At 41.6% G+C, this 24,586-nt stretch overlaps 1 protein-coding gene across 5 annotated transcripts in view; it reads right to left on the bottom strand.

The window, feature by feature from the left end:
• Ahcyl2 (S-adenosylhomocysteine hydrolase-like 2) overlaps nucleotides 1–20,101 on the bottom strand; it is a 143,932-nt gene extending 123,831 nt beyond the window's left edge. For 2 of the 5 annotated variants that reach the window (NM_021414.6, NM_001171000.2), the window contains exon 1: nucleotides 19,574–20,037. In NM_021414.6, coding sequence (NP_067389.5) covers nucleotides 19,574–19,942 — 369 coding nt within the window. In that variant the 5' untranslated portion in view covers nucleotides 19,943–20,037. Of the gene's footprint in view, nucleotides 1–19,573 lie in introns of all 5 variants that reach the window. The other 3 variants (XM_011241082.2, XM_030255642.1, XM_030255643.1) reach the window with 3 other exon arrangements.
• Nucleotides 20,102–24,586: the final 4,485 nt, after the last annotated feature.

Raw genomic sequence — 24,586 nt, 5'->3', positions numbered from 1 at the left:
TTTTTTTTAAAGATTTATTTATTAATATATGTAAGTACACTGTAGCTGTCTTCAGACACTCCAGAAGAGGATCTTGTTGTGGATGGTTGTGAGCCACCATGTGGTTGCTGGGATTTGAACTCTGGACCTTCGGAAGAGCAGTCGGGTGCTCTTACCCACTGAGCCATCTCTCCAGCCCCAGTATTATTTTCTAAAAATGATAACATGCTATACAAGCAACCTCTAATCATTAGTAATAACAAACCAATGCCCAAAAAGAGCACCAAATAGAAAAGGGACAAGGGACTGGAAAGACAGCTCAGCAGGGACGAGTGTACTGCTCTTCCAGAGTCCAGGAGTTCAGATCTCAGCACCCGCACTCGGCATCTCGCACCCATCTGTACCTGGAGGATCTAATGTGTCTGGCTGCTTTGAGCAACTGCACTCACACACACATACCTGCATACAGACACACACACAAATAATTTAATAAAAACAAATCTTTTCATAAAGGACAAGAGAGGATGTCAGTGCACACCTTTCACCACAGCACTAGGCAGGGAAGCAGAGACAAGTGTATCTTAAGAGTTCAAGGCCAGCCTAGTCTATGAGCAAATCCCAGACCAGTTAGGGCCACATAGTTAAAACTGTCTCAAAATAAATAAAGTCAGAGAGACAGTTGCTTTCCCAAAAAGTTTTATAGTAAGAATGGCAAGAAAATGCAAACATTTGATAAACAGTGAACAAAAAAGTAATATGAGAAATAAAAAAATAATAGTTAAGTTTTCTGTCTGTGAGCTTGTCTGGCTCCCAAATGTGCTATCAGATTTCTACTCCAGAAAAAGGAGCCAGTGAACAACAGAAGAAATCACGATGCCCACAAGTTTCTTTTCTCTGATGTCAAAATTCAAACCTAGGGCCATGCACGTGATAGGCAAGCAGTCTACCACTGTGCTATGTTCTCGGCTTCTCACACTATTTTCACACAGCTTTTTTATGTACTGTTGACAAGAATTCAGGAAGGCAAAATGACACAGTAATAGCAAACTGTTTCTATAATAATGACAAATTCATATGATGGAACATTCTAGAAATTTTACTTATTCTTGTATGTGAGGAGGGGGTGACACAAGTGTGAAGGTCAGAAGACTTTAGGGAGTCAGGTTTTTCCTTTCTCCTTGTTAAGGTAGGATCACCCTTGTTGTTTCTGCCATGCTAGCTGGCCCACAAACTAAATAATTAAATTAAAAAATAGATTCCAGAGACTCCTGTTTCTGCCTCCCATCCAACTGTACAAGTGTTAAGATTACAGATCTCAACCACGCCACCACATCCAGGTTTGTTTTTTTTTGGGGGGGGGGAGGCTTTAAGATTTATTTTACCTTTAGCTATGTGTATGCATGTGTACTTGTGTGTAGATAGGTATGTATGTGAGTACATGTGCTTGTAGAGACCAGAGGAGGGCATCAGATCCTCTGGAGCTGGAGTTACTGACGGCTGTGAGTCACCATGTAGGTAACTAGGGATCAGCAGGACAGAGGCTTGAAAAGCCTGACCATGGATTCCAAACACTATCTCTTTCAAGTTAACAGATTCCTGTGTATTCTGCGACTTAAGAGGGGATACAGAGTACCATGATCTATCACATATTTAAGGGCCAACTATGAATAAAAAAGAATACATCTACAAAGTAGTGCAAAGGATACTACTCCTTTTAAGATACTATTTTTAAGGCAAAGTAGTAGTATCTACAGCACATACACAAACACACACATGTAATAGTGTTCCTGTTGCTACAGCCTAGCTAAGGAGCCTGAAACATTTTGTTATCAGTGCTTTCTGACCCAGAGGCAACCTAACAATGTGATATACAAGAAAGGCTGGGATACAGCTCAGCTGGTGAAATACTTTTCTTGCCTTTTATAAAATGCCCTGCGTTCAGTCTTTAGCACCACATAAAACAGATATGGGGGTGCACATGTACAATCCCAGCAATCCAGAGATGTAGACAGGAGGATCAAAAGTTCAAGGGTCAGATATGATAGTTTGACCTTTATTCTTTTTGCCCAGTCCTTTGGCTATTAAATCGTCCTTCATGGTTCCATATAGATTTTACAAGGATTTTTTTTTTCTCTATCTGTGATATCCTTGGTATTTTGATAGAGACTGCATAAATCTATAGACCATTTTGGTTCTGCTTCACTTTTTCAGATACCTTTGGATAACAGATATTTTAACAATATTTATTCTTTCAATATATGAACATGTGACTTTTTCATCTTTTGGGTGTCCTCTTCCATTTCTTTCATTCATGTTTAACAGGAAATTGTTCTTTCAACTCTTTCAACTTATTCCTAGACTTTTTTTCCTATTATAAACTGGTTGCCTTCTCAGACAGCTCACTGTGGATACAGAAATGCTACTGAATACTTTATGCTGGTTTTGCATGCTGAAGCCTCACTCAACTCACTGATCAAGTTCCAACCGTTTTCTGGAGGAATTCTTAAGCTTTTCTATGTAAGATCACGTCATCCGCAAACAAGGAGAATTTCACTTCCTCTTTTCCAATTTGGATTTCCTCGTGGTTATCTTGATCTGACTACAGAAAACTGAGTGAAAGAAGTAGGCTATAGAAGAGTGTCTTTAATACATTATATAAAACATATAAACAATATCCAAATGCGATTGTTAAACAACTACAGCAAGAATTTACCAACAGAAAAGGCTGGCTAACAGTAGTCTTTGTTTGTGGAGAGAATGTGAGAAGCACTAATTAAGTGAACAGAAAGGGTCTTCGACTTTATTTACAATATTTTGCTTCTTTAAAAGCTAACCAAAAGCCGGGTGTGGTGGCGCACGCCTTTAATCCCAGCACTCGGGAGGCAGAGGCAGGTGGATTTCTGAGTTCGAGGCCAGCCTGGTCTACAAAGTGAGTTTCAGGACAGCCAGGGCTATAGAGAAACCCTGTCTCGAAAAACCAAAAAAAAAAAAAAAGAAAAAAAAGCTAAGCAAAGGTTGTGGGTGTATAAGTATGTGCTTAGCATGTGTGAGGTTCTAGATATAATCTCCACTACCAAAGAAAAATTTCTTTTTTTTTGGTTTTTCAAGACAGGGTTTCTCTATGTGTATCTCTGGCTGTCCTGACCGTTTTTGTTGTTGTTGTGGGGTTTTTTTTGTTTTGTTTTTTATATAAAGAAAAATTTATAGCATGTGTGGTGGCTTCGAAGAAAAAGACAAAATGATAATGAGTTCAGTCACCTTCAGCTACATAGCAAGTTCAAGGCCAACCTGGACTACAAGAGATCCTGTCTGGGGAAAAAAAAAGGAATAAAAGTACAATTTTCTCCATACTCTTCTGTATTTTAAATATATTTTCAAGGCAGGGTTTTTCTGTGTAGCCCTACCTGTCATTCTGTTATAGACCAGGCTAGCCTCAAACCCATCAATATCCGCCCGCCTATCTCTACCTCCCAAGTAACTGGAATTAAAGGCATGCACCACCCCAGCCTGGCTGAAATATAAAAATTTAAATAGACTTTTGGTCAAATAAATATACCTATATCAAGCAGCAAAAGAAAAATAGCAGGCTTCAGAAGCTGTATTTGTAAAAGTATTCAGTTCATGTCCCTACCATCTAACGTCCTCGGTGTGATAGGAAACCTCAAGGATTAACACACACACAGAGCTGTATAAGTCAAGCTTCCTCTTCACTAATAAAATACATCCCATAACCTGCTGCCCGAGATACTCACAACAAAAGCCAGCTATGCACCTACCAGTTACCTGTCAATTAATACAATCCTCTATAGGACAGGCTGGCCTTGAATTTCTTCCTGACTCAACTACCTGATGGCTGGCATTACTTATCTTCACCACCAGGCTCAGCTTATCTGACACAATGTGCCACTCCCACACACATCAGAATAGTTGAGACATTTTAAAGTTACTATTAATTCCCTTTAGTTCTGCTGTTTGATGTCTTAAATGAGGTTTTTGTAGCCCAGGGTGGCCTGGGGTTCACTATGTAGAATGACCATGAACTATCCTGATCCTCCTATATCTACCTTTCAGTACTAGAATTACATGCATGAACCAACGCAACCAGCTTCCCTTAGTTATTCTTAAATTTCATGCAAATCTACTGTGTATGCACCATGCATACCATGAACAACCCACCATGGTAACTAACAGACTTGTATAATTACAGGTCTTTCTACTTTTGGCCTTCCGTCTACGTTCCTCAGTTCCACACTTTCATAGAGAACTAAGTTCAAGTTCCTCCACGGAGGTGCAACGTGCAGCTTCCAATCCCAGGTGGACTGAGGAGACTCAGTCAGCATCATGGAAGTATGTTAATGAGCACCAAGGGAAGCTGAGCTTGGAACTCTGCTTAACCAGCAACCTAGGTTGCAAGCTTGTGAGAGAAAAAAAGCAAGCATAAGTAATTCAAACTGAAAATGATACCCAGGAACAAGCAGCTCTACAGGCAGGAATTCAAATAAAACTGGTGTTGTCAAATTCCCGGCTCTACCGACCCAAAGGCAACCCTTCTGTTTTTGCTTCATCTTCTGGCTCAGTTAAAAGTACCTTAGAGAAAATATTTGTTCCTTCTCAAAGTAACCATGGAGAATAATAACAAGTTCCATAAAAATCTGTTTTAAGCATTACCTGTTGGATGTCAAAGGACAGGAATCAGGGTGTGGGTATGTGGGTATGTGCTTTAGTGCACACAGGAGATTCTGTGGAGATACATGGGGTTCTCTGTCAGAGAACTGACTTAGCAGAGGGTTCTTATACATGCGCACATGGGAAATGCATGTGTGCTCATCTGTTAGTCTGTGTATCCATTTCTCTCTAGATCTCATCTTTCTGTGTTCCCAAGCCCGTGTGTTTCTGTCCCTGTGTCTTTAAAATGTTCTATTACTTTTTTTTCACTATATTTTCACCTTTACTCAAAACTCTTAAAATGATTTTTTTGCCCCTCTACAAGTTTCATAATGAAAAATATGAAGTCAACAGTAAGTAATAAACCGGGATTCTGGCAAGCATTCCCTCTACAAAACAGAGTTGCTGTTTGAGTAGCAAGATTCACTGAGCAGCAAGGATCCACCCTAAGAATTCCAAACCTTAAAAATCAGACTACTCTCTGACTTACTGATGCTTCAGGTCAGATCAGAATCTAGCCATAAGTACAAGTTACCTACCAGTTTGTTTTAAATAAGCCTTATGTAAGTAAGTTTGGCTTGCATGAACAAGTCCTAAAAGGCTAATGGCTTGCAAATATGAGTATGAATTTCTGGACTTTTAAAGCTGTAACAAGGGAATACAATAAAGGTTCAGCTACACTGTGAAAGCAACTAGTTTCCAGGGGTGATATACCTCAGTCAAGGCTGACCTCCCCAAGCTACAAGTCTGCTTTCATGACTGCCCATAGCAAACGAAATTATATTTACTTCTTTCCCTGGGACACTTCCTATACTCTTTTCTAGGGCAAGAATGGTAACTTACTGATACTATCACCTTAGGACTAAGTGATGTTTAGCACACAATAAATAAATGAATTTACATAAAACAGCTCACAGTTCATTAGAGAAGCAAGAGTTATAACAAAGCCCTGCAGGTCACACACCACAGGGGCATGGTACAAGCCTTTATCCAAGGTCTGGTATATAGACCCTTTATCCCAAACTGGCCTCAAGCTCACTCTGTAACTCAGGCTGGCCTTGAATTTATAGCCATTCTCCTGCTTCATCCTCCTAAGTGCTGAGATTATAGACATGAGATAACATATTCTGTCCTTTATTCCTAAAAATAATGTGAAATAATGTACTAAAAAAAAAAAAAAACTATTCTACTTTTGTCTCCAAGGCATAAAGTAATCTGGAACTCAATTAAGCTTTAACTAATACAGCCTTGTTAAAGACAAATTTCTATTTATGCTCGAGGAAAAGAAGCCCCTCTTTAAGCCTAGAGCATATAATGTCAACTTCAAAAGACAGATAACACACAATTACCATGAAAAAAATAGAGCATATAATGTCAACTTCAAAAGGCAGATAACACACAATTACCATAAAAAAAAATTTGTCCTACACTTTTATCACATGTACTCATCTTGGTAATGCCTTAAAGAGAAAAAAATTAAATATTGTTTTGGAAAAAGACCACACAGGCCTACACTCTTCCAACTTGGTAAAGGAACATTAACAGATGAGTCTCTCTGAGGTGACCACTAGCAGGGCTTTATCTGAAAACCACTGAGGCTCCAGTTTCTATCAAAACTTAAAACTATGGGGCTGGAGAGATGGCTTAGAGGTTAAGAGCACTCGTTACTCTTGAATATGACCTGGATTCAATTCCCAGCACCTAAATGATGGTTTACAACCATCTATAATTTCAGTTCCAGGGGAAATGATGCCCTCTTCTGACCTCTGTGAACACCAAACATGCATGTTGTAAACACACAAACATACAGGCAAAACACTCACACAGAAAGTAAAATGAGGAAATCTAATAAGTAAAATCTTTTAAAAGAGAAATGAAAATGATACCAAGTACTTAAGAAAGACTTGCTAAGATATCCAGTGTTTTTGTGAGTAACTCACTGTAAGCCCTCAGTAAGTAGTAATAGGATGTTAACTGCTACAGCCATTCTTGAATTAATAAGTTTAGACACTCTTTAGTCATGACTAGTATATGCAAACCTGAGTGTTAGGGAAGAATGCTGAGTGTGCCAGCACGGGGGAGGCAGATGCAGGATGATCAGGACTGCAAATTTGAGAGCGCCTAGATTATTTAAGATTATTTCAAAACAAACAAACAAACAAAAATCCAGTTAAGAAAGAGAAATTAAACTGGGCGTGGTGGCGCACGCCTTTAATCCCAGCACTTGGGAGGCAGAGGCAGGCGGATTTCTGAGTTCGAGGCCAGCCTGGTCTTCAAAGTGAGTTCCAGGACAGCTAGGGCTACACAGAGAAACCCTGTCTCGAAAAACAAAAACAAACAAGCAAACAAAAAAAGATAGATAAATTAAAGGAAAATAAACAACCAGAACCAACTGAAAGCAGGTAAATACAAAATTTTATTTGGGGATCAATAATGCCATCTTGTATTACAAATAATCACTGACCTACATTACAAACAAAAGTTTTAGATGGACTAGAAAGCAAAATACAACAAACACAATCATGAAAAGTAGAGTTTTTATCAAGGTGGAATAGAAAAGACCAACCAATACATAAAATGTTTAAGTCACATGAAAACTATAGTTAAAAATTATAGTCACAAGCCATAAGAACAGATAGGATGATCGAGGTTAGGTACTGAATGCTTGCCTAACGTGTCTGATCTCCATACCACACAAAAAATAATAATAGGAAAAAATATCTGCAACATTTACAAAAAGAATGAATGTCCCAAAAATTTAAAAAAATGAAATGACAATCCACTGGAAGTGTAGACCTTTTTACCTATTGTACTCACTGCTGCATCCTCAGAACCTGGCATACAGTAGTCAGTCACTCACTAAATACGTTATTAATGATTATAAACAAGCAGTTATAAGAAAAGGAATTCAAACTGTCAATTCAATATGCACATGAAAAGTACTCTCAGCCTTACTATAAGACAGTAAACCCATAAACAGTAAGAGTTCTCCCTATCAATTTTGTAAAAAAAAAAAAAAGAAAAGAAATCTAGTATAGTTCAAGACAAATGGTAAGGGCTGTCTCATTGGAGTTAACAGATGGGCTGGAGAGATGGCTCAGTGGGTAAGAGCACTAACTGCTCTTCCGAAGGTTCTGAGTTCAATTCCCAGCAACCACATGGTGGCTTACAACCACCTGTAATGAGATCTGATGCCCTCTTCAGTTACAGTGTACATATGTGTAATAATAAATCTTTTTTTTAAAAATAGAGCTAGCAGATATATAACAATGGTATTTACATTTTGAACCTTTATACATTACCATACACTGAAATATGACTGCCTAGCTAGGCATGGTGATGTACACATATATTAGTACTCAACAGGGTAAGACAGAAGGAACATACCAAGACCACCCTGGTCTACACAGCAGATTATGTTTAAACCAAAAGGTATTTTGACTTCCAAAATTTCCTTTTAGATAACTATCCTAAAGAAACATTTCTATGTAAACACAAAGAGAATGCATACATATAAGTACTGTAGCACTATTTATCAAGAAAGAAAAAAAAGGAACTAGGAAGATGGCTCAGTAGATAAAAGCACTTGTTCCTACAGAGGATTCTCAGTACCTACATGGCAACTCACATATGTCTATAACTACAGTCCAGTTCCAGAGATTTCCAGAGATCCATTGTCCTCATCTGGCCTCTGAGGGCACTATGTGTGCATGTAGCACACAAACATATCCCAGTAAAACATTCACACACATAAAATAAATTTTAAAGGGGAAAAAAGTTAAAGGTATGTAACAGAAGAATGCTTTAATAAACATCAACTCAGCAGTTAAAAAGAAGGGGTGGGAATTGGAGAAATGGTTCCGCTGTTAGGAGTACTGACTGCTACAGCAGAAGACCCTATTTCAGTTCCCAGTACCCACATGGTAGCTCATAGCCACACACAACTCCAGGTTCAGAGGATCTGACACCTGCTTCTGGCTTCCCCGGCACTATATGCATGCGGTTCAGACATAGAGGCAAAACACCCATGCACACAAAATAAAAATAAATCTTTATTTAAAAAAAAAAGAAAAAAAAGGAAAGACAGACTTAAAAGCTGTGGCTGAAGGATCATCACCAGTTTAAGATTATGTAGACTGAGCTATATAGTAAGATTTTGTCTTTAAAAAATAAATAAAAATAAGATAAGTATGTGTATGTTGATATGGAAAGAACATATACATATAAATTTTAATATTGTATTAAAGTTTAGAAAAAAAGGAGCCTGAGAAATATTATACATATAGTACGCTCTTAACTTATGTACAAGTTAATGTAAGGCTATAAATTTATATACAAATACATGGAAAATCATAAGAAAGTCTAAAAAAGACAAACAACAACAGCCGGGCATGGTGGCGCACGCCTGTAATCCCAGCACTCGGAAGGCAGAGGCAGGCGGATTTCTGAGTTCGAGGCCAGCCTGGTCTACAGAGTGAGTTCCAGGACAGCCAGGGCTACACAGAAAAACCCTGTCTCGAAAAACCAAAAAATAAAAAACAAAAAGACAAACAACAGAGGTCACCTCTCTAGGGACAGGAATGGGAATGCTGGGGCCAGTCAAGGACTTCTGCTTTATTTAACTAAACTATTTTACTAGAATATCTTCAAGCTTCATTTGGATAATTAAAAGCATTTGTTTGTGAGGTACAGAGGTGTAGCTCAATGGTAGAGTATACACAAGGCCCTGGATTCAATTTGTAGCACTAAAAAATAAACAAATAAAAGAAAAATAATGGAAGTGCCAGTTGACTGGCAGAAGAAAGTAAGAACAAAACGTTTTGGTAATTAACAATATTCAGTTTTACGGAGCTAAAGAGATGGCTCATCAGTGAAAAGCACTTTGCTCGATGGGTGGTGGTGGCAGGAGCAGCACAAGCCTTTAATCCGAGCACTTGGGAGGCAGAGGCAGGCAGATCTCTTGAGTTCAAGGCCCGCCTGGTCTAGAGTAAGTTCTAGGACAGCCAGAGCTACATAGAGAAACCCTGTCTTAAAAAAGACAAAAAGCAGTCTCTAGATGGTCCATCCTTTCGTCTCAGCTCCAAACTTTGTCTCTGTAACTCCTTCCATGGGTGTTTTGTTCCCAATCTAAGAAGGTGAAAAGTGTCCACCTTTTGGTCTTCGTTCTTCTTGAGTTTCATGTGTTTTGCAAATTGTATCTTATATCTTGGGTATTCTAAGTTTCTGAGTTAATATCCACTTATCAGTGAGTACATATCATGTGAGTTCTTTTGTGTTTGGGTTACCTCACTCAGGATGATGCCCTCCAGGTCCATCCATTTGCCTAGGAATTTCATAAATTCATTCTTTTTAATAGCTGAGTAGTACTCCATTGTGTAAATGTACCACATTTTCTATATCCACTCCTCTGTTGAGGGGCATCTGGGTTCTTTCCAGCTTCTGGCTAGTATAAATAAGGCTGCTATGAACATAGTGGAGCATGTGTCCTTCTTACCAGTTGGAACATCTGGATATATGCCCAGGAAAGGTATTGCGGGATCCTGGGGATCCATCCCATAATCAGCCTCCAAACACTGACACCATTGATTACACTAGCAAGATTTTGCTGAAAGGACCCTGATATAGATATCTCTTGTGAGGCTATGCCGAGGCCTAGCAAACACAGAAGTAGAGGCTCACAGTCAGCTATTGGATGGATCACAGGGCCCCCAATGGAGGAGCTAAAGAAAGTACCCAAGGAGATAAAGGGGTCTGCAACCCTATAGGTGGAACAACAATATGAACTAATCAGTACCCTCCAGAGCTTGTGTCTCTAGCTACATATATATCAGAAGATGGCCTAGTCGGCCATCACGGGAAGAGAGGCCCATTGGTCTTGCTAACTTTATATGCCTCAGTACAGGGGAACGCCAGGGCCAAGAGGTGGGAGTGGGTGGGTAGGGGAGTGGGGGGGGGGGGGACTTTCGGGATAGCATTTGAAATTTGAAATGTATATAAAGAAAATATCTAATAAAAAAAAAGCAAAAAAAAGTTCATGTAGATTGTGGAGGTCCTGGATCCAAGTGCCCATATGGCCACTCAGAGCCATCCTTAACTCCAATTCCTCTATGGGCACATAAGACATTCATACATATAACAGAAATCTAAAACAAACAAATGTAATCTAGTGTTAGACATAAAGCTACTATATCTGGTTGCAGTAGGCAGCTGTAAAAACCTAAGACTGGCATTCAGAAGATGAGTCTTAGCCAAAGGAATACTTTTGGAAGTTACTGGGATGTAGATGATACTAATAGACACAGGAATTATATGAATAACTGGGGGAGAGAACTCAGTGACTCGAACAGAGGTCCTAAGACCAAGAAGGAAGTGTCAACAAAGAAGTAGTGTTCAGCCAAAAAAGTTAAATGGAAACTAGTAAAAACCAACCAACCAACCAACCAACCACGCAGGGTCATAAAGCTGGGTGTGGTGATACACTCCAGTAATCCCAACACTAGGAGGTGGAGACAGGAGACAGAAGGATCAGACGCTCAAGGGCAGTCTTAGCTCTGTAACCAGTGCTGCCTTGTTAGAAGACCCTGCCTCCAGAGAACAAAAGAGCAGTGTCATAGAAGCCTAAGGAGCTGAACAACAAGAAAAAACATTTTCCAATCTAATGAACATTAGCAATAGGCTTTCTTTCTGTCAGAGTATAAGAATGGGTAAGGAGTTCATAAAGATTAAAAATGTATACTTAGGGGGGCTGGAGAGATGGCTCAGCGGGTAAGAGCACTGACTGCTCTTCCAAAGGTCCTGAGTTCAAATCCCAGCAACCACCTGGTGGCTCACAACCACTCACAATGAAATCTGATGCCCTCCTCCGGTGTGTCTAAAGACAGCTACAGTGTACTTACATATAATAATAAATAAATCTTTTTTTAAAATGTATACATAGAAAAATCCTGTACAAAGATGAATTCTGAAAGACTAAAAGAAGTCAGCAGGTTGAAGAACAGAGCTGCCAAAATGAAGAAGGCAAAGCAAGTCTGAAACTGGAGACAGAGGAGATAACCAGAGAAAGACTTCTTTAAAGAACATGATTAAAGCTTCTGTGAGGGCCTTATCTTTGACAGAATGAGGACACTTCCTCTTCCGTAATAACATGAAGAATAAGGTGAGCCCCGGGTTTGTAGATAGAATGTACAGAGAAGTTCTATGTGGAGTCTTCTGTTCTTATAGTGAAAGAGAAAGCTTATAACTGGCTTAAATAGAAGAGCACATGAAATAGGAGAAATACAGCATGAAATAGTCAAGTCGAAAAGGAAGGCAGATCCCTTGCAATGGGAAGGTGAACTTGCTAGAGACATGCATAATACTGCTAGACATGGCTGATGTCTTACAAGGCTGCTAATTACAAATTCATTGTGACACTGATCTGTCTAGCTTTCAGATTTTTCTTCAGCAACTTTCAGCTCCATGGGTTCAGGCAACTGGAAGGTAGACAGGTTAGTATAGACAGTCCATTAGTATAGACAGTCCATTACTCAGTTTCACAAGCACTACAAGTCAATTTGGACTAAAATAAACAGAAAAGGAATATACAGAAAGAATATGAAAGCCTGTTTCAAGGATACACAGCTTTAAAAAAAAACCCAAAATTATCAAATTGATTTGTCATAGATATTACAGGTGAGAGTGACAAACAAGAGAGCCTGCAGCCTGATTTTTGTCTTACAGTTCTAGACACCATGTGCCAACACTTACACCACTGCCATTCTCACTCCATGACTTGATCTTGCTACCTAAAAGCTGATGCTACATGGGGATTTGCTGACAATGGGATGTTAAGAAAAATAAAGTAGAAGGCTTGAAGAACTAAGTCAGCCGAAAGGATAAGACATCAGGAACCAAAGGAAACAAGGATGTGATGATGCATGGTAGTTTCTGCCTCCTCCACTAACAGGACAGATGCTAATGTCCAAAGGGCTACACAGAGCAGTCTTAGCAGAAGCTCAAGCAGACATCACATGGGAGTTTGGTCAGAGCAGTAGGGGCTGGCAATGTGACAAAGCCTCCCACTGTTGCTAAGGGTAATGTTTCATCTCACTGATCCCAAAGGCATCACAGATTGGCAAAGCCTCAGGCATGTTAACTACTCTCTTTAAGCCTATATTTTCTCATCTGTAAAGATAAAGCTACTCATCTGATAAAAGTTGTTATGAGGATTAATAGATAAGACAGAGGTCTGGCAAAGAGTATGCACTGAGGAAATTGTAGACACATCACAAAGGCCAATAAAGGAGTTTCCAAGAACATTATTAAATCCTTTTTCCTAATATTTAAGATTTTTCTTTTTAATTTTTCAAAGTTACATTTATTAACTGATTTTGTGTGTGTGTGTGTGTGTGTGTGTGTGTGTGTGTGTGTGTGTGTGTGTGTATGTGTGTAAGAGAGAGAGGGAGAGAGAGATTGATTCACATGAAGGTCAAAGGAAAACTTCTTTGGGGACTTGGTTCTCTCTTTCACCACATGGGTTCCAGGCATAGGTCATCAGGATTGACAACAGGAGTCTTTCCCTGCTGAGCCATCTTGCTGGTCCTTCTTTTAAAGTAATCAAAAGGGCCACAGAGGAGCACTAGAGGTGACTAGAGAAGCTAGTTTTAGTCTCAGATATGCAGTATTCAGAAAGGTTTTAAGGAGAGTCTTACTCAACTAGTTTTCTAGCACTCTAGTTTTCATAAGTTCTAAAAACTCAGTGCCCAAAACTGACAGTTTTGATTGACAGAGCCTTGAAAACAAAATTTAAAAATCACCAGCTACTAATACAAGTCTCCAAAGAGAAGAAAATAGCTAACTGTTCAGATGAAGCTGTGGAAGAGGGAGAAAAAAATATGCATGTCTTAAGCTATTATTCAACTTAAGCTAATCTTAGTGGGACCATCAAGATGGCTCAATGAGAAAGGTGTTTGCCACCTTTGACACCTGAGTTTGATCCCAGGAACCTACATTATGAACCAATTCCAACCAGCTGTCCTCTGACCTCCACTTATACACAAAAGCACATGAATATACATACAAAATATATATGTAATACACATTTAAAGATAGAAAGTTTAGTCTTAAAAACTGCCATTAAGAAACTTTCTCCTTTGTTCTGGTCTCATCAAGTTTCTAGCCATAAGTAAAAAGACTATAAAAAGTTCCTATAAATTTTATAAAATGTTATCAGGCTGACTGAAACCACCCACTGGGTGAAATGAACTTTAGGTCCTCTATCTGTGTCTATCACATGAACATTGGGCAGTTATACCTCTCTGAGTAGTTAATAAGAGCTACTATAAGTCAAGCATGCATGATGCCTATAATCCCTGCACTTGTGAAGGCTAAGACAGGATGATCTCAGGCTTAAAGCCAGCAGGCTACATAAAGGAACTTGTATTAAAAATAATTAGGGGGCACCCAATGGGTTGGAACTGGCTCGATAGTTAAGAGCACTTCCTGCTCTTGCAGGTCCCAGCACCCACATAGTGATTCACAACAGCCTATAACTCATTCAGTTCCAGGACCTGTCTCCCTCTCCTGGCTTCTGTGGGTACCAAGCATGCACATGGTAAGCATACAGGTATACAGCACTCACCCATTTACACACATAATCAGTATTTTTTTTAATTTTTGAAGTAACTAATTAGAAAATTTTAAGGTGAAGGCATTTACTGTACAAGCCTAGTAGCCTGAATTTGTTATCCACATACAAGGAGAGAGCGAGCCTGACCCATGAAGGTGGCCTCAGGCTTCTACTTAGTCTTACTCAGAAACTCAACTCAAAAAGACTCTGCATAAAAACTGCAAATCTCATCCCAGCACTCGGGAGGCAGAGGCAGGCGGATTTCTGCGTTCTAGGCCAGCCTGGTCTACAGAGTGAGTTTCAGGACAGGCAGAGCTATACAGAGAAACCCTGTCTCAAAAAAGCAATAAAATAAAATAAATAAATAAAAATTGCAAATCTTTATTTCCCTCTTTCTCATTAAGAGAAAGTAGATCATTTGTATTTGTTAATTTGTTAACTGGAAGCATTTGATCTAGGTATCTTCCTCAAGGCATGGAACATACAACTGGAACTTTGGCCTAGAGCAACCTTCTGCAATTGAAAATCTACACAATATGGTCTCCAAAGTCAAACAGATTAGGAATCTGTTCACTCTAATACATTACTGTGTTACTATGAGACAAATTTCTTAATCTGTTTCCTCAATAAAACAAGGATAACACTATCTTTAAGAGCTCTTAGAAGTATTAAATAAAATAGTACATATCAAGCTGAAAGTACAAGGCCCAGTACAAAGTGAGAACACCTAACAAGGGGGCTGTACAGATGGCTCAGTGGTCAAGAGCACTGGCTGCTTTCCAGAGGACCTGGCTTCAATTCCCAGCACCCACAGGGTGGCTAACCAGACCACTGAAACTCCAGTTCCAGGCAATCTACTGTCCTCTTCTGGTCTCCTTCAGCACCAGGCACACAAGTGGTGCACAGACATAAATGTAGGCAAAACACTTATACACATAAAAATCAAAAGTTCAAAAAAAAACCAACAGCATACTTCCCTTTCTAATTCTCAAAGGTTTAAGCAAAGCCTGATTCATAGAGGAAGGACTTACTGAACAGAAGAAAACTGTTAGCGCAACAGTAAGGAACCAGATTCCTACGTTTAAAAATAAGGATAAAGCCAGGTAGGGTGACACACGCTTATAATACTAGAAGGTGGAAATAGTGCTGGAATCTGAGGCTATCCTGGGCTGCATATGGAACTATACGGGCCAACCTAGGATAAACAGTAAGTCTCTATCTAAAAAAAAAAAAAAAAAAAAAAGGGGGGGTGGAAGGCACATTATTGGGTCACAAATTAATTACAAACAAGAGGCTAGTATCACTAATCTTAAATTTCTTCCCTATATAAATGTTCTTCACATCTTCTAACTTTACAATTCTTTGAGGTTTTCATTTGTACAGTTTTCTCCCATCCTCTTCTGAAAGCCTGACTCACTCTCTTCACTTTAGTCTTGGAATGACCTAAGCCTTAGCCTGACAGACACACCTTAAAGAGTTCACTCAGAAACCTACAGATTCCTGGGGGAAGACCAGAGACCAAGATCTAAGAGCTTTCTGTCTGGGATAAAGACCCAGGCTCTGGGGAAAGACATAGGTTTAAATCCCTGTGCCACTTTTTAGACGTATATATAAAACCTTGGGGTTGGCACTAAGCTCTCTGAATCCCATTTCCTCATCAGTAAAACTGAGATAATGCCATCTGCATTTCATAATGTTCTTGTCAGGATTACAGAAATGCCTGTAACAGTTCCTGGCACCTAAAGGCCAATTAATGGTAACTATTATTAGGGTCCAACTGCCAATTGCCTTACTGAACATTTTGCTAGGCTGTACTTTTCTAACTGGCAAGGGAGTCACACCGCTCTCGCATTCCCATGACTCTATCCAAAACACTCAATTTCAGTAATCTATAATTAACCAAATCAAGGGCTTAAACAATTCAGGGCAAGAAAGCATGAACATGGCTCAACTCATTCTCTCCTGACAGCAACAAAGTAAGTATAATGCAGATATGTTTGCCAAGAAAAATATGGAGTCTGTTTGAACATGGTCATTACCAATAGTAAGGTAAGCTCACACTGGCTGAGGTTCTTAGGCTGCAGCTGTTGTCAGAGTTTCAACTTCTCAGGGATCCTCTTCTGCCTTCTTTTCTCTGCTGTGCTAGCACCCATTTCTAAGCTCACATGAGAGGAATGCTCTTAACTGCTGTCACAGCCACTCATGATGGAACTTGTTTTCCCATTTTATAAATTACTACTTCAGATATACTTACTGCGTTCACTGAAAGTATGCTTATGAAGAAAAGCTAATAAATACAAATATCATAATGATATCACAATGACAAGATCTGCCCTATAGAGTACAAGTTACAGGATGAAGGCAAGGGTCAAAAGTATAATGTGACCAAGCAGCCTGCACCCCATGGTGTTCATTCTTATAACGATTGAACGTGAGAGTCTGACTCTTACGTACTTCCTTTGTGTGGCTGTCCAGAGTAACAGAACCAACAAATTGATAACTGATACATGAACAGGAAAAGGGAAACATCATTGGAAATATAATAACATGAATAAGATTTCTGGTAGTTAAAAAATAAAAGCAACAATCACCATTTACAGAGCTAAAGGCAACTATTTTGTTCCTGGAATACCCAATCCTTCTACACACTCTAATAAAGCAGAAGGCGGTCAAGAGCAGAATGGCTCATCTAGACAAGCTAAGAAGCAAGACAGGCTTAACAAATCAAAACAGCTCAGTCTTTCTGCATCGAGTGACATTTGACATGGAGAAAACATAGGCACTTCACTATTAAGGAAACTAAAGATTGTGCTCTTTAAAAAGGGCAAGCCAAATGTGGTACAAACTTCAAGTCCCAGCACACAGGAAGCTGAAGCAAAAGGGTCATGAGTTCAAAGCCAGCCTGACTGGCTGGCCTCAAACTCACTATGTAGCCAAAGATGACCTTGAACTTCTGGTTCTCTTGTCTCCACGTTCTCAGTACTGAGGTTACAGGTAAGCACCTCCATGCCTGGTTTACATGTTACTGTGGACCAAACCCAGGGCTTCTTGCCTGCTGGGTAGAGACCAAGTGAGCCACATCTACAGCCCCTGAGCTCTTGTCATAAAAAAGAAAAGCAGATAAAAGTTCAGGCCAGGTGTGGTGGCACACATCTGCAATCTCAGTAGCAGAATGCTGAAGCAGGAAGATGTTAGAGGCCAGCCTCAGCTCCATAGCTCCAGGCAGCCTGGGCTACAGATTGACACCCTAATGAGACAAGAGGAAGGGAAGAGGGAGTAAGAAACAGGGAGGGGAGAGGAAAAGAGGGAGCCAAGCCGAGCTCAGCAGTGCCCTTCCTTCTGCCACACAGCTGCAGGACTTTACCTGCTGACAGTGCAGCAGGTAACACAGGCTTCTGGTGGGATTATAATTGCCAGGCAAGCTCAGCCCTGTCTTCATAGCCTTGAGGCTGCTGAGTAAATCAAGAATCATGGAACATGATTTTGATACTTAAAAAGCCAGGAAGAAGGTGGCTCAGCAACAAGGAAAGTGTCCAAGAAGCACATTTAGAATTCAATAACAGACTCTGGGGTACTGGCCTGTGGTTCTTTTTTTTTTTTCTTTTTTTTTAATTCTTTATACAGAATCTATTGAACTACTACTAATATGTGTATTTTTTTCAGAGAAGGTCACAGTGACATATACTTAAGCAATGAGAAGTGAAATAATAAATTTTAATAAGTTATTGTTTAAGATCCTACTGTAGGTACCAAGTTCTATGTGATGACCATAAACATTTTTAATCTTTAATCATAATTAGTACCCCCATTTTATTGGAGAAATTACCTTATAGACTTATTCAAAAGTTAAATCTGGGGAAGGGAGTACTATGTTCAAACTTAGGTCTGCACCTAAGTATAAACTTCACTCTAAAAGTAAATTGTTAAACATTTTACCCTTAAAAGAACTAAATTACAAACTTTAGGGAAAAAAAAAAAACAGTCACAAGAAAAAGATTTGGCCAAAGCTACAAACCATCTTAACAAGTGAGAAATAGGCTTTGGATTTCCTAATTTTGACCTAAGTACTTCCAGCACTAGCCCAGGCTGCATCTTTTAAGTGTAATTCCTCCATTTAACTATAATTGCATGGAGAGGGGAGGACAACACACCAAACTGCAAAGGACACAGCATGCCCTAAAGCACTGTTAAATTCCTTCAGTCTTGCCTCTGACATCATTTAGCACTACCAAATGAAAAAGTTAACTGCCCTAAGTCATGAGGTAATTACAACAAAATGTTTTGCTGGAGCCAAGGTTCACCTAAACTCTACATAGTAAACCCAATGTACACTTCATATCTTTTTTTACTGTTGTTCTGACGGAACAAAATGCACCCATTATAATGGGAAAAAACGTAAATCATTGTGTTCATACTGTTCCCAAGAAATGAAAGCCACATTTTTTTTTAGATGATCCACAGATCTTGTCTTTTACCTCTTGTGCTGACATCAATAAATGGGAGAAAAAACGAGGGGAGTGGGTAAAGGGTATAGCCAATATATAAATAATTCGGGGGTACCATCATTACACGTTTCTATTTATGAAGGAAGCCGACAGCCCCAAACGATTACTTTCCTCAAAGTAGCAAGCATTTCTTCCTAACACTTTCTGCTCACGATAAAGATATGAATAAAATAAGCATTCTCTTCAGGTACAATCTGGTAATCCTAGAGACCAGCCCTCTTCAGGGTGAATGAAGCATCTTTCCATTACCGGTCTACAATCGCAGTACAAGAGAATTGCAATGGCTAGAAAGGAAGGGCACAGATCAGTACTACCCTGTGGAGAGCTGTTGGCCACAGAAAGGCAGAAAGTCATCATCTGTACAGAAGCCAGGCAACTCAGAGGGTTTCCCGAGCTCTCATGAGAGAGAGCTAACTACAGCTTCCTCGTTCTCCAAGGAAAAAGATCTTGCTATCCTTATCGCTGGAGGGAAGGTTTTTCTATGCCACCGAACAGTCCGGAAAATTACACGCGGGAGTGTGCTGGAGGCGCCGGGTGTAGTAGTAGGTGCTTCTCCTCCCCCTGCCTCGTTCAAGTAGTAGTGAAGGGCGCTACCTCCATGTTATTAGTAAAGTACGCCCGTGGTACCTAGAGGCTTCGCTTCGCAGCGGAGCACCGGGTGGCGGCCGCTCTAAGAGCGGGTTCAAGGGTGGGAGAAGACTCTCGGCTCCACGATCTAGAGGGTGTGGAACCGGGTGCCGCCGTGCCCTGAAGGGCCGCCACTCCCGTGCCCGCCCTCCCCGCCTCTCCGAGAAGCGAGGCAGCCCGACCCCAGTACCTTCTTGACCGTGCGCGGCGCCTCGGTGACCGTGCCGTCGGGGCTGACCAAGGCCTCGCCGCCGTCGCGATGCCGCTGGTGCTGGTGATGAGGGTCGCTCCGCTTCATGGCGGACGCTTGAGGGACCTTCCCGGCCGCAGGGCTCAGAGCCGCGGTGGGCCCCGAGCCCGGGCCGGGGGCCGGGGGCCGCTCCGCCGCGGGAGCCGGAGCTGGAGCCTCTGGGTCCCCGCCACCCGCTGGGGGTACCATGGCGCCCACGGCCGCCGCGCTCAGTCCCAACTGGGGCTCCGCCTCGGAGGGGCTCAGATCCTTCAGCTCCACCTCAGGCACCTTGGCGGCTGCCGCTGCTGACACAACCTGCACCGACATCACCGCCTCCACTGCAACCGCCGACTCTGACTCTCGCACCAGCTCCCACTCGGCCCCGCCTCCCGCCTCCCTTCCCCTTCCCTCCCCCATACCCCCACTCCTCCCCTCCATCGCCTCCGCTCCCACCCCCTTCCTCCGCCCGCCCGCTCGCTCGCCGCCAGCCCGGCCTCTCGAGCCTCGCCCCACCCCTGTCTGACTCACGCGCGAGGCGCCACAGAACCTGTAGTGCGCTTGCTCCGGGTTGCACGCGACTAGAAGACCGTGGGACCTCAGCAACCAACTTGCACTGCGCTCGCCTCGCGGGGGGGTGGGTGGGGGATAGGCCGCAGAGTCCCCTGGGAGTTGTAGTCCTTTCGTCCCTCCTCCGGAAAGTAGTTTTTGATGGAGAGGGAACTCCCAGGACAGCGACTAACAGAAAAGTATAAAAACGGATGACGCGACGGAATAGATGAGGAGAATGTCTCCAGAGGGGTTGTGGTTTCCGGAAAGGAATGCCAGAAACCCCAGGGAAAGTGGGGGGCAAGAATGACTCGCTCCCCTGACGGCGTGAATTTCCTCCGGAGTGTGCGCATGTGTGCTATCACGTGGGCGGCCTTTAAAGGAAAAGCGGCAGGTCAGGTGAGATGAATTCCGGCTCCAGGCTAGAAGGCATGGGGTTTCTCCATTCCGTTCCGAGCCTTTCTTCAGTGGGTTGGTTTCTAGAAGAAAAGAAATAAGCCATTTCCTGCTGTCATGCTTTCTGGCGTACTCTTGAATTAAGTAACTAAAATCAAATCCCCAAAGAAAGAAATCTCGTCAGGGTATGGTGGAGTACGCAGTAATAATTTGAACATCTGAAGTGTATGCGTCACCAGTGATAATAGTTCGAGGCCAGCTGAGCTATGAAGCAAGGCCCTGTCTTTAAAAAAAAAAAAAAAAAAGTTAATTCTACCGCACACATGTAATTAAAGGACCAGAAAAGAACTGGGAATCTACCCTGGGCCCTCTAAATGAGCAACAAATTCAATTAACTTTTGACCAGATCACCAGCTGCCAGTTTTATTTTTAATAACAAAAATAAAATAAAATTGCGTACCATTTGGTCATAGTGGTAAGCCCAACACTCAGGAGACAGAGACCTGAGAATCAGAAATGTGTTGAGGTTAGCTTTGACTGCTTAGCCAAAGCCTGTCACAAAAAGAAGAAACTTACCTGAAAGTAATGTTCTACTGATGATAGAATTTTTTTTCTTTTAAGAAGAGTTCTCCAATAGTCTTTTAATGATAAAAGGAAATAAATGCTTATAATTTTAAAAATCAGACTAAAAGCCAGGCGGTGGTGGCATAAGCCTTTAATCCCAGCACTTGGGAGGCAGAGGCAGGCAGCCTGGTCTACAGAGCAATTTCCAGGACAGCCAGGACTACACAGAGATACCCTGGCGGGGAAGGGGAAGGGGCATATAACAACATCAAGATGGCTTATCAGTTAAGAGCATCTGCTGCTCTTCCAGAGGTCTGGAGTTCAAGTCCCAGCAACCACATGGTGGCTCACAACCAACTATAGTGGTGATCTGATGCCCTCTTCTGACCTGCAGATGTACAAGCAGTTAGAGCACACATATACATTACAGAAAGAGGGAGGAAGGAAGTTAGACTAAAAAGTAGGAGACAACACCATACTTTCTAGGGATTTGAGAGTTGGCTCAAAATTTATGAGCCCTTGCTGTAATTTGTTCCCAACAACTACATTGGGCAACTCACAACCACCTGCAACTCCAGCTCCAGGGGGTGTGACACCCTCTTGTCCTACAGACACACACATATGCATAAGCTTAAAAATTATTTTAGTTGCACATTCTTTAAATTTTTATGTGAATATTACCTAAAGGGGGAAAAGGGCACTAAGATGTGGTTGACTTTTAGCATATTATGAGGTAGGCTTTTTTATTCCTAAAGAAACTGAGGCAAAGAGGATTATGGTTTGTGGCTGTTCAAAAAGTGACTGCAGCCCTAACAGCTCCCTTGGACTACCGGCCAGCTTGTCATTGGAAAAGCTACTTTTTTCTAAGCAAGAATAAGACAGAGACAAACGGGGGCTGGTGAGATGGCTCAGTGGGTAAGAGCACCCGACTGCTCTTCCGAAGGTCCAGAGTTCAAATCCCAGCAACCACAAGGTGGCTCATAACCATCCGTAACAAGATCTGGCGCCCTCTTCTGGAGTGTCTGAAGACAGCTACAGTGTACTTACATATAATAATAAATAAATCTTTAAAAAAATTGTCCTTAAAAAAAAAAAAAAAAAAAGACAGAGACAAACGGAGAAATCGCCTGCTTGAGTTCCTGTCATGATCCTTCTAGTACCGTGGAAGTCTCTTCATGTGGGAGCTTTAGGAGCTGTCATTTCCCGGTCTCTAAGTCTATGCTGGAAGGCACCTGAGCATTGCCATTTCCACAGAACCCAAAAGTCTGCCAGACACAAGAGCTTATTAGGCTTTCTCCTCACATGTCCGGTTTTGATCATTTCCTTCCTGTTACGAAGAAATGGCCCAGAGCTTCATCCTCCAGCTGCTGGGCAGGGGCTAACAACTTTATAACTGATTTCTTCCTTTCCCCCAATGCACGAGGGAGCTACAGTGCAGCCACCTGGCATGTGAGGAACTCATACCCAGCAGCTGCTTACCTGGCCAGCCACGAGGATTGATGACTGAGCAGAAGAGCCGATCCTTCAGGGGGATGTGGTGATGAAACGTAAGGAGTTTGAGCCCTGAAAAGAGACAGATGTTAGCCCCTGTTTCCCCAGATTTTAACATTGCCTGGAACCAACAGTCAGACCACGTTCTTCGGGCTTTCTAGCTCCATCTTACTCATCTGCTGCTTCTGAGGCACAGCTTTGTTGCTGAAGCAAACCAAGTGTACTCGAAGGTGGAATTACTAGATTAGAAACCGGAAGATTACACGCAAGTCTATTAACTATATTAAAAGACGTTTTAGGTCTACAGGTCTTTTTCCTTCGTCTGGTTCATTCAGCTTCCAGGAGCCAGGCAGACAATAATGAGGTCCATGAGGTCCAAGAGAGAAAACAAAGAAACTAATGCTGAGGAATTCTCCAAGGAAATGGGCCAGCCAGATCACAAGCAGTGATGACCGTCCTCCAGGGAACACCTCGTGCCACGCCGTGAGCAGATAGCCAGTCACCAGACATGTGAAGCAAACCTCTAAGGTGAAAGCAAGATGCCGTAGGAATCCTGGCATGCAATGAGGCCCTGGGTTCCATCTCCAGCAACACAAGAAAAGAGGTAGAGGCTAACGTAGTTTAAATTGTAAAACAACTGGTAGTGCACACATATAATTCCAGTATTCAGGAAGCTGAGGAAGAAGAATTTGTAAGTTCGAGGATGCCCTGGGCTAGACTGAAACATTAATAAAGCCTGCTAGGCTATATAGACTGTGTCCCACTACCATCAACTCACTTGGCGATTTACAATACTGATTTTGTGAAGGAGCATACAGTTTCAAGGAATAAACATCCAGAAAACGACAGCACAGGTTAAATGAAAGCTGCTAGCAGATTTTGTTTTTCATTAGAAAACTGTAAGTAGAGATTTTTTGTTGTGGAGGTTGTTTGCTGAGGTGAGAATCTCCCTGTGCAGCCTAGCTGGCCTAGAACTTAGCATTTAGACCAAGCTAGCCCAAAACTTCAGCAAGTCCTCCTGCCTCAACCTCCCAGGTGTGCTGAGATCACAGTGTGTGTACTTCTGCATACAAAAGATGTTTTCTATCTTTTGCTCAGATGTTGAAAATGGTAGTTTATATGCATTACATGCAGTTTAATGTATATTTTGGCATAATACATTCAATGCATTGAACAGCTGTAGCATTCCTTAGTTTTTCCCCCATTTCTTTAGGTGAGCACATTCTTTTCTTTACATCTCAAAAGCAGAGCTGCAGGCACAGTTCAGCAGCAGAGCATTTGCTGCACATGCTCAGAGGCCTGGGTTCCATTCCTAAAACTACCATAAGGAAATACAAAACCACAGAAGATTACAAGAGGGTAGGGTGGAAACGATAGAGACAAAGTACCCATTTGAAACTCACAAATGTGAAAAGTACATAAATTAGATAACCTGCTCACTAAGCCCAATTAATAAAAGGACAGATTTTAGAAGGACAAAAGAAATAGGGAAGGAGTTAGGACATAGCAGTGGTAGAGGACTTGCCTGCTGTGTATAAAACCCGGGTAAGAGCAGGAATAGGAAAGGAGCCACTAGATGCCTAGCACAGTATGTGACAACAGACCTCTGTTGATTTATACCATTGTGGAATTTCAAAATTCTGTAGACAAAAAGAGTATCTTTCCAATGTCTAGAGTAGAACTCCATAGAGAATATGAGTTCATTCTGGCTATATAGCATGACCCAGTCTCAAAAATAGATAGGTGAATGGATGGGATGGATGGATGGATGGATGGATGGATGGGTGGGTGGGTGGATGGGTGGGTGGGTGGATGGATGGGACGGGACGGGACTGGCAAGACAAACACTTCTGCAGGTAGAGGCATTGACCAGCAAGCTTGACAACCTGAGTTCAAGCCCCAGAACCCATGTGGTACAAGAAGAGAACTGAGCTTGTGGATGTAAAACTGCATCTGAAAGAAGAAAGAAGAAGC

This window comes from Mus musculus, chromosome 6 (genome assembly GCF_000001635.26).
Source record: "Mus musculus strain C57BL/6J chromosome 6, GRCm38.p6 C57BL/6J".
Taxonomy (NCBI): Eukaryota; Metazoa; Chordata; class Mammalia; order Rodentia; family Muridae; genus Mus; species Mus musculus.
This window is presented reverse-complemented; position numbering and strand designations above follow the sequence as displayed.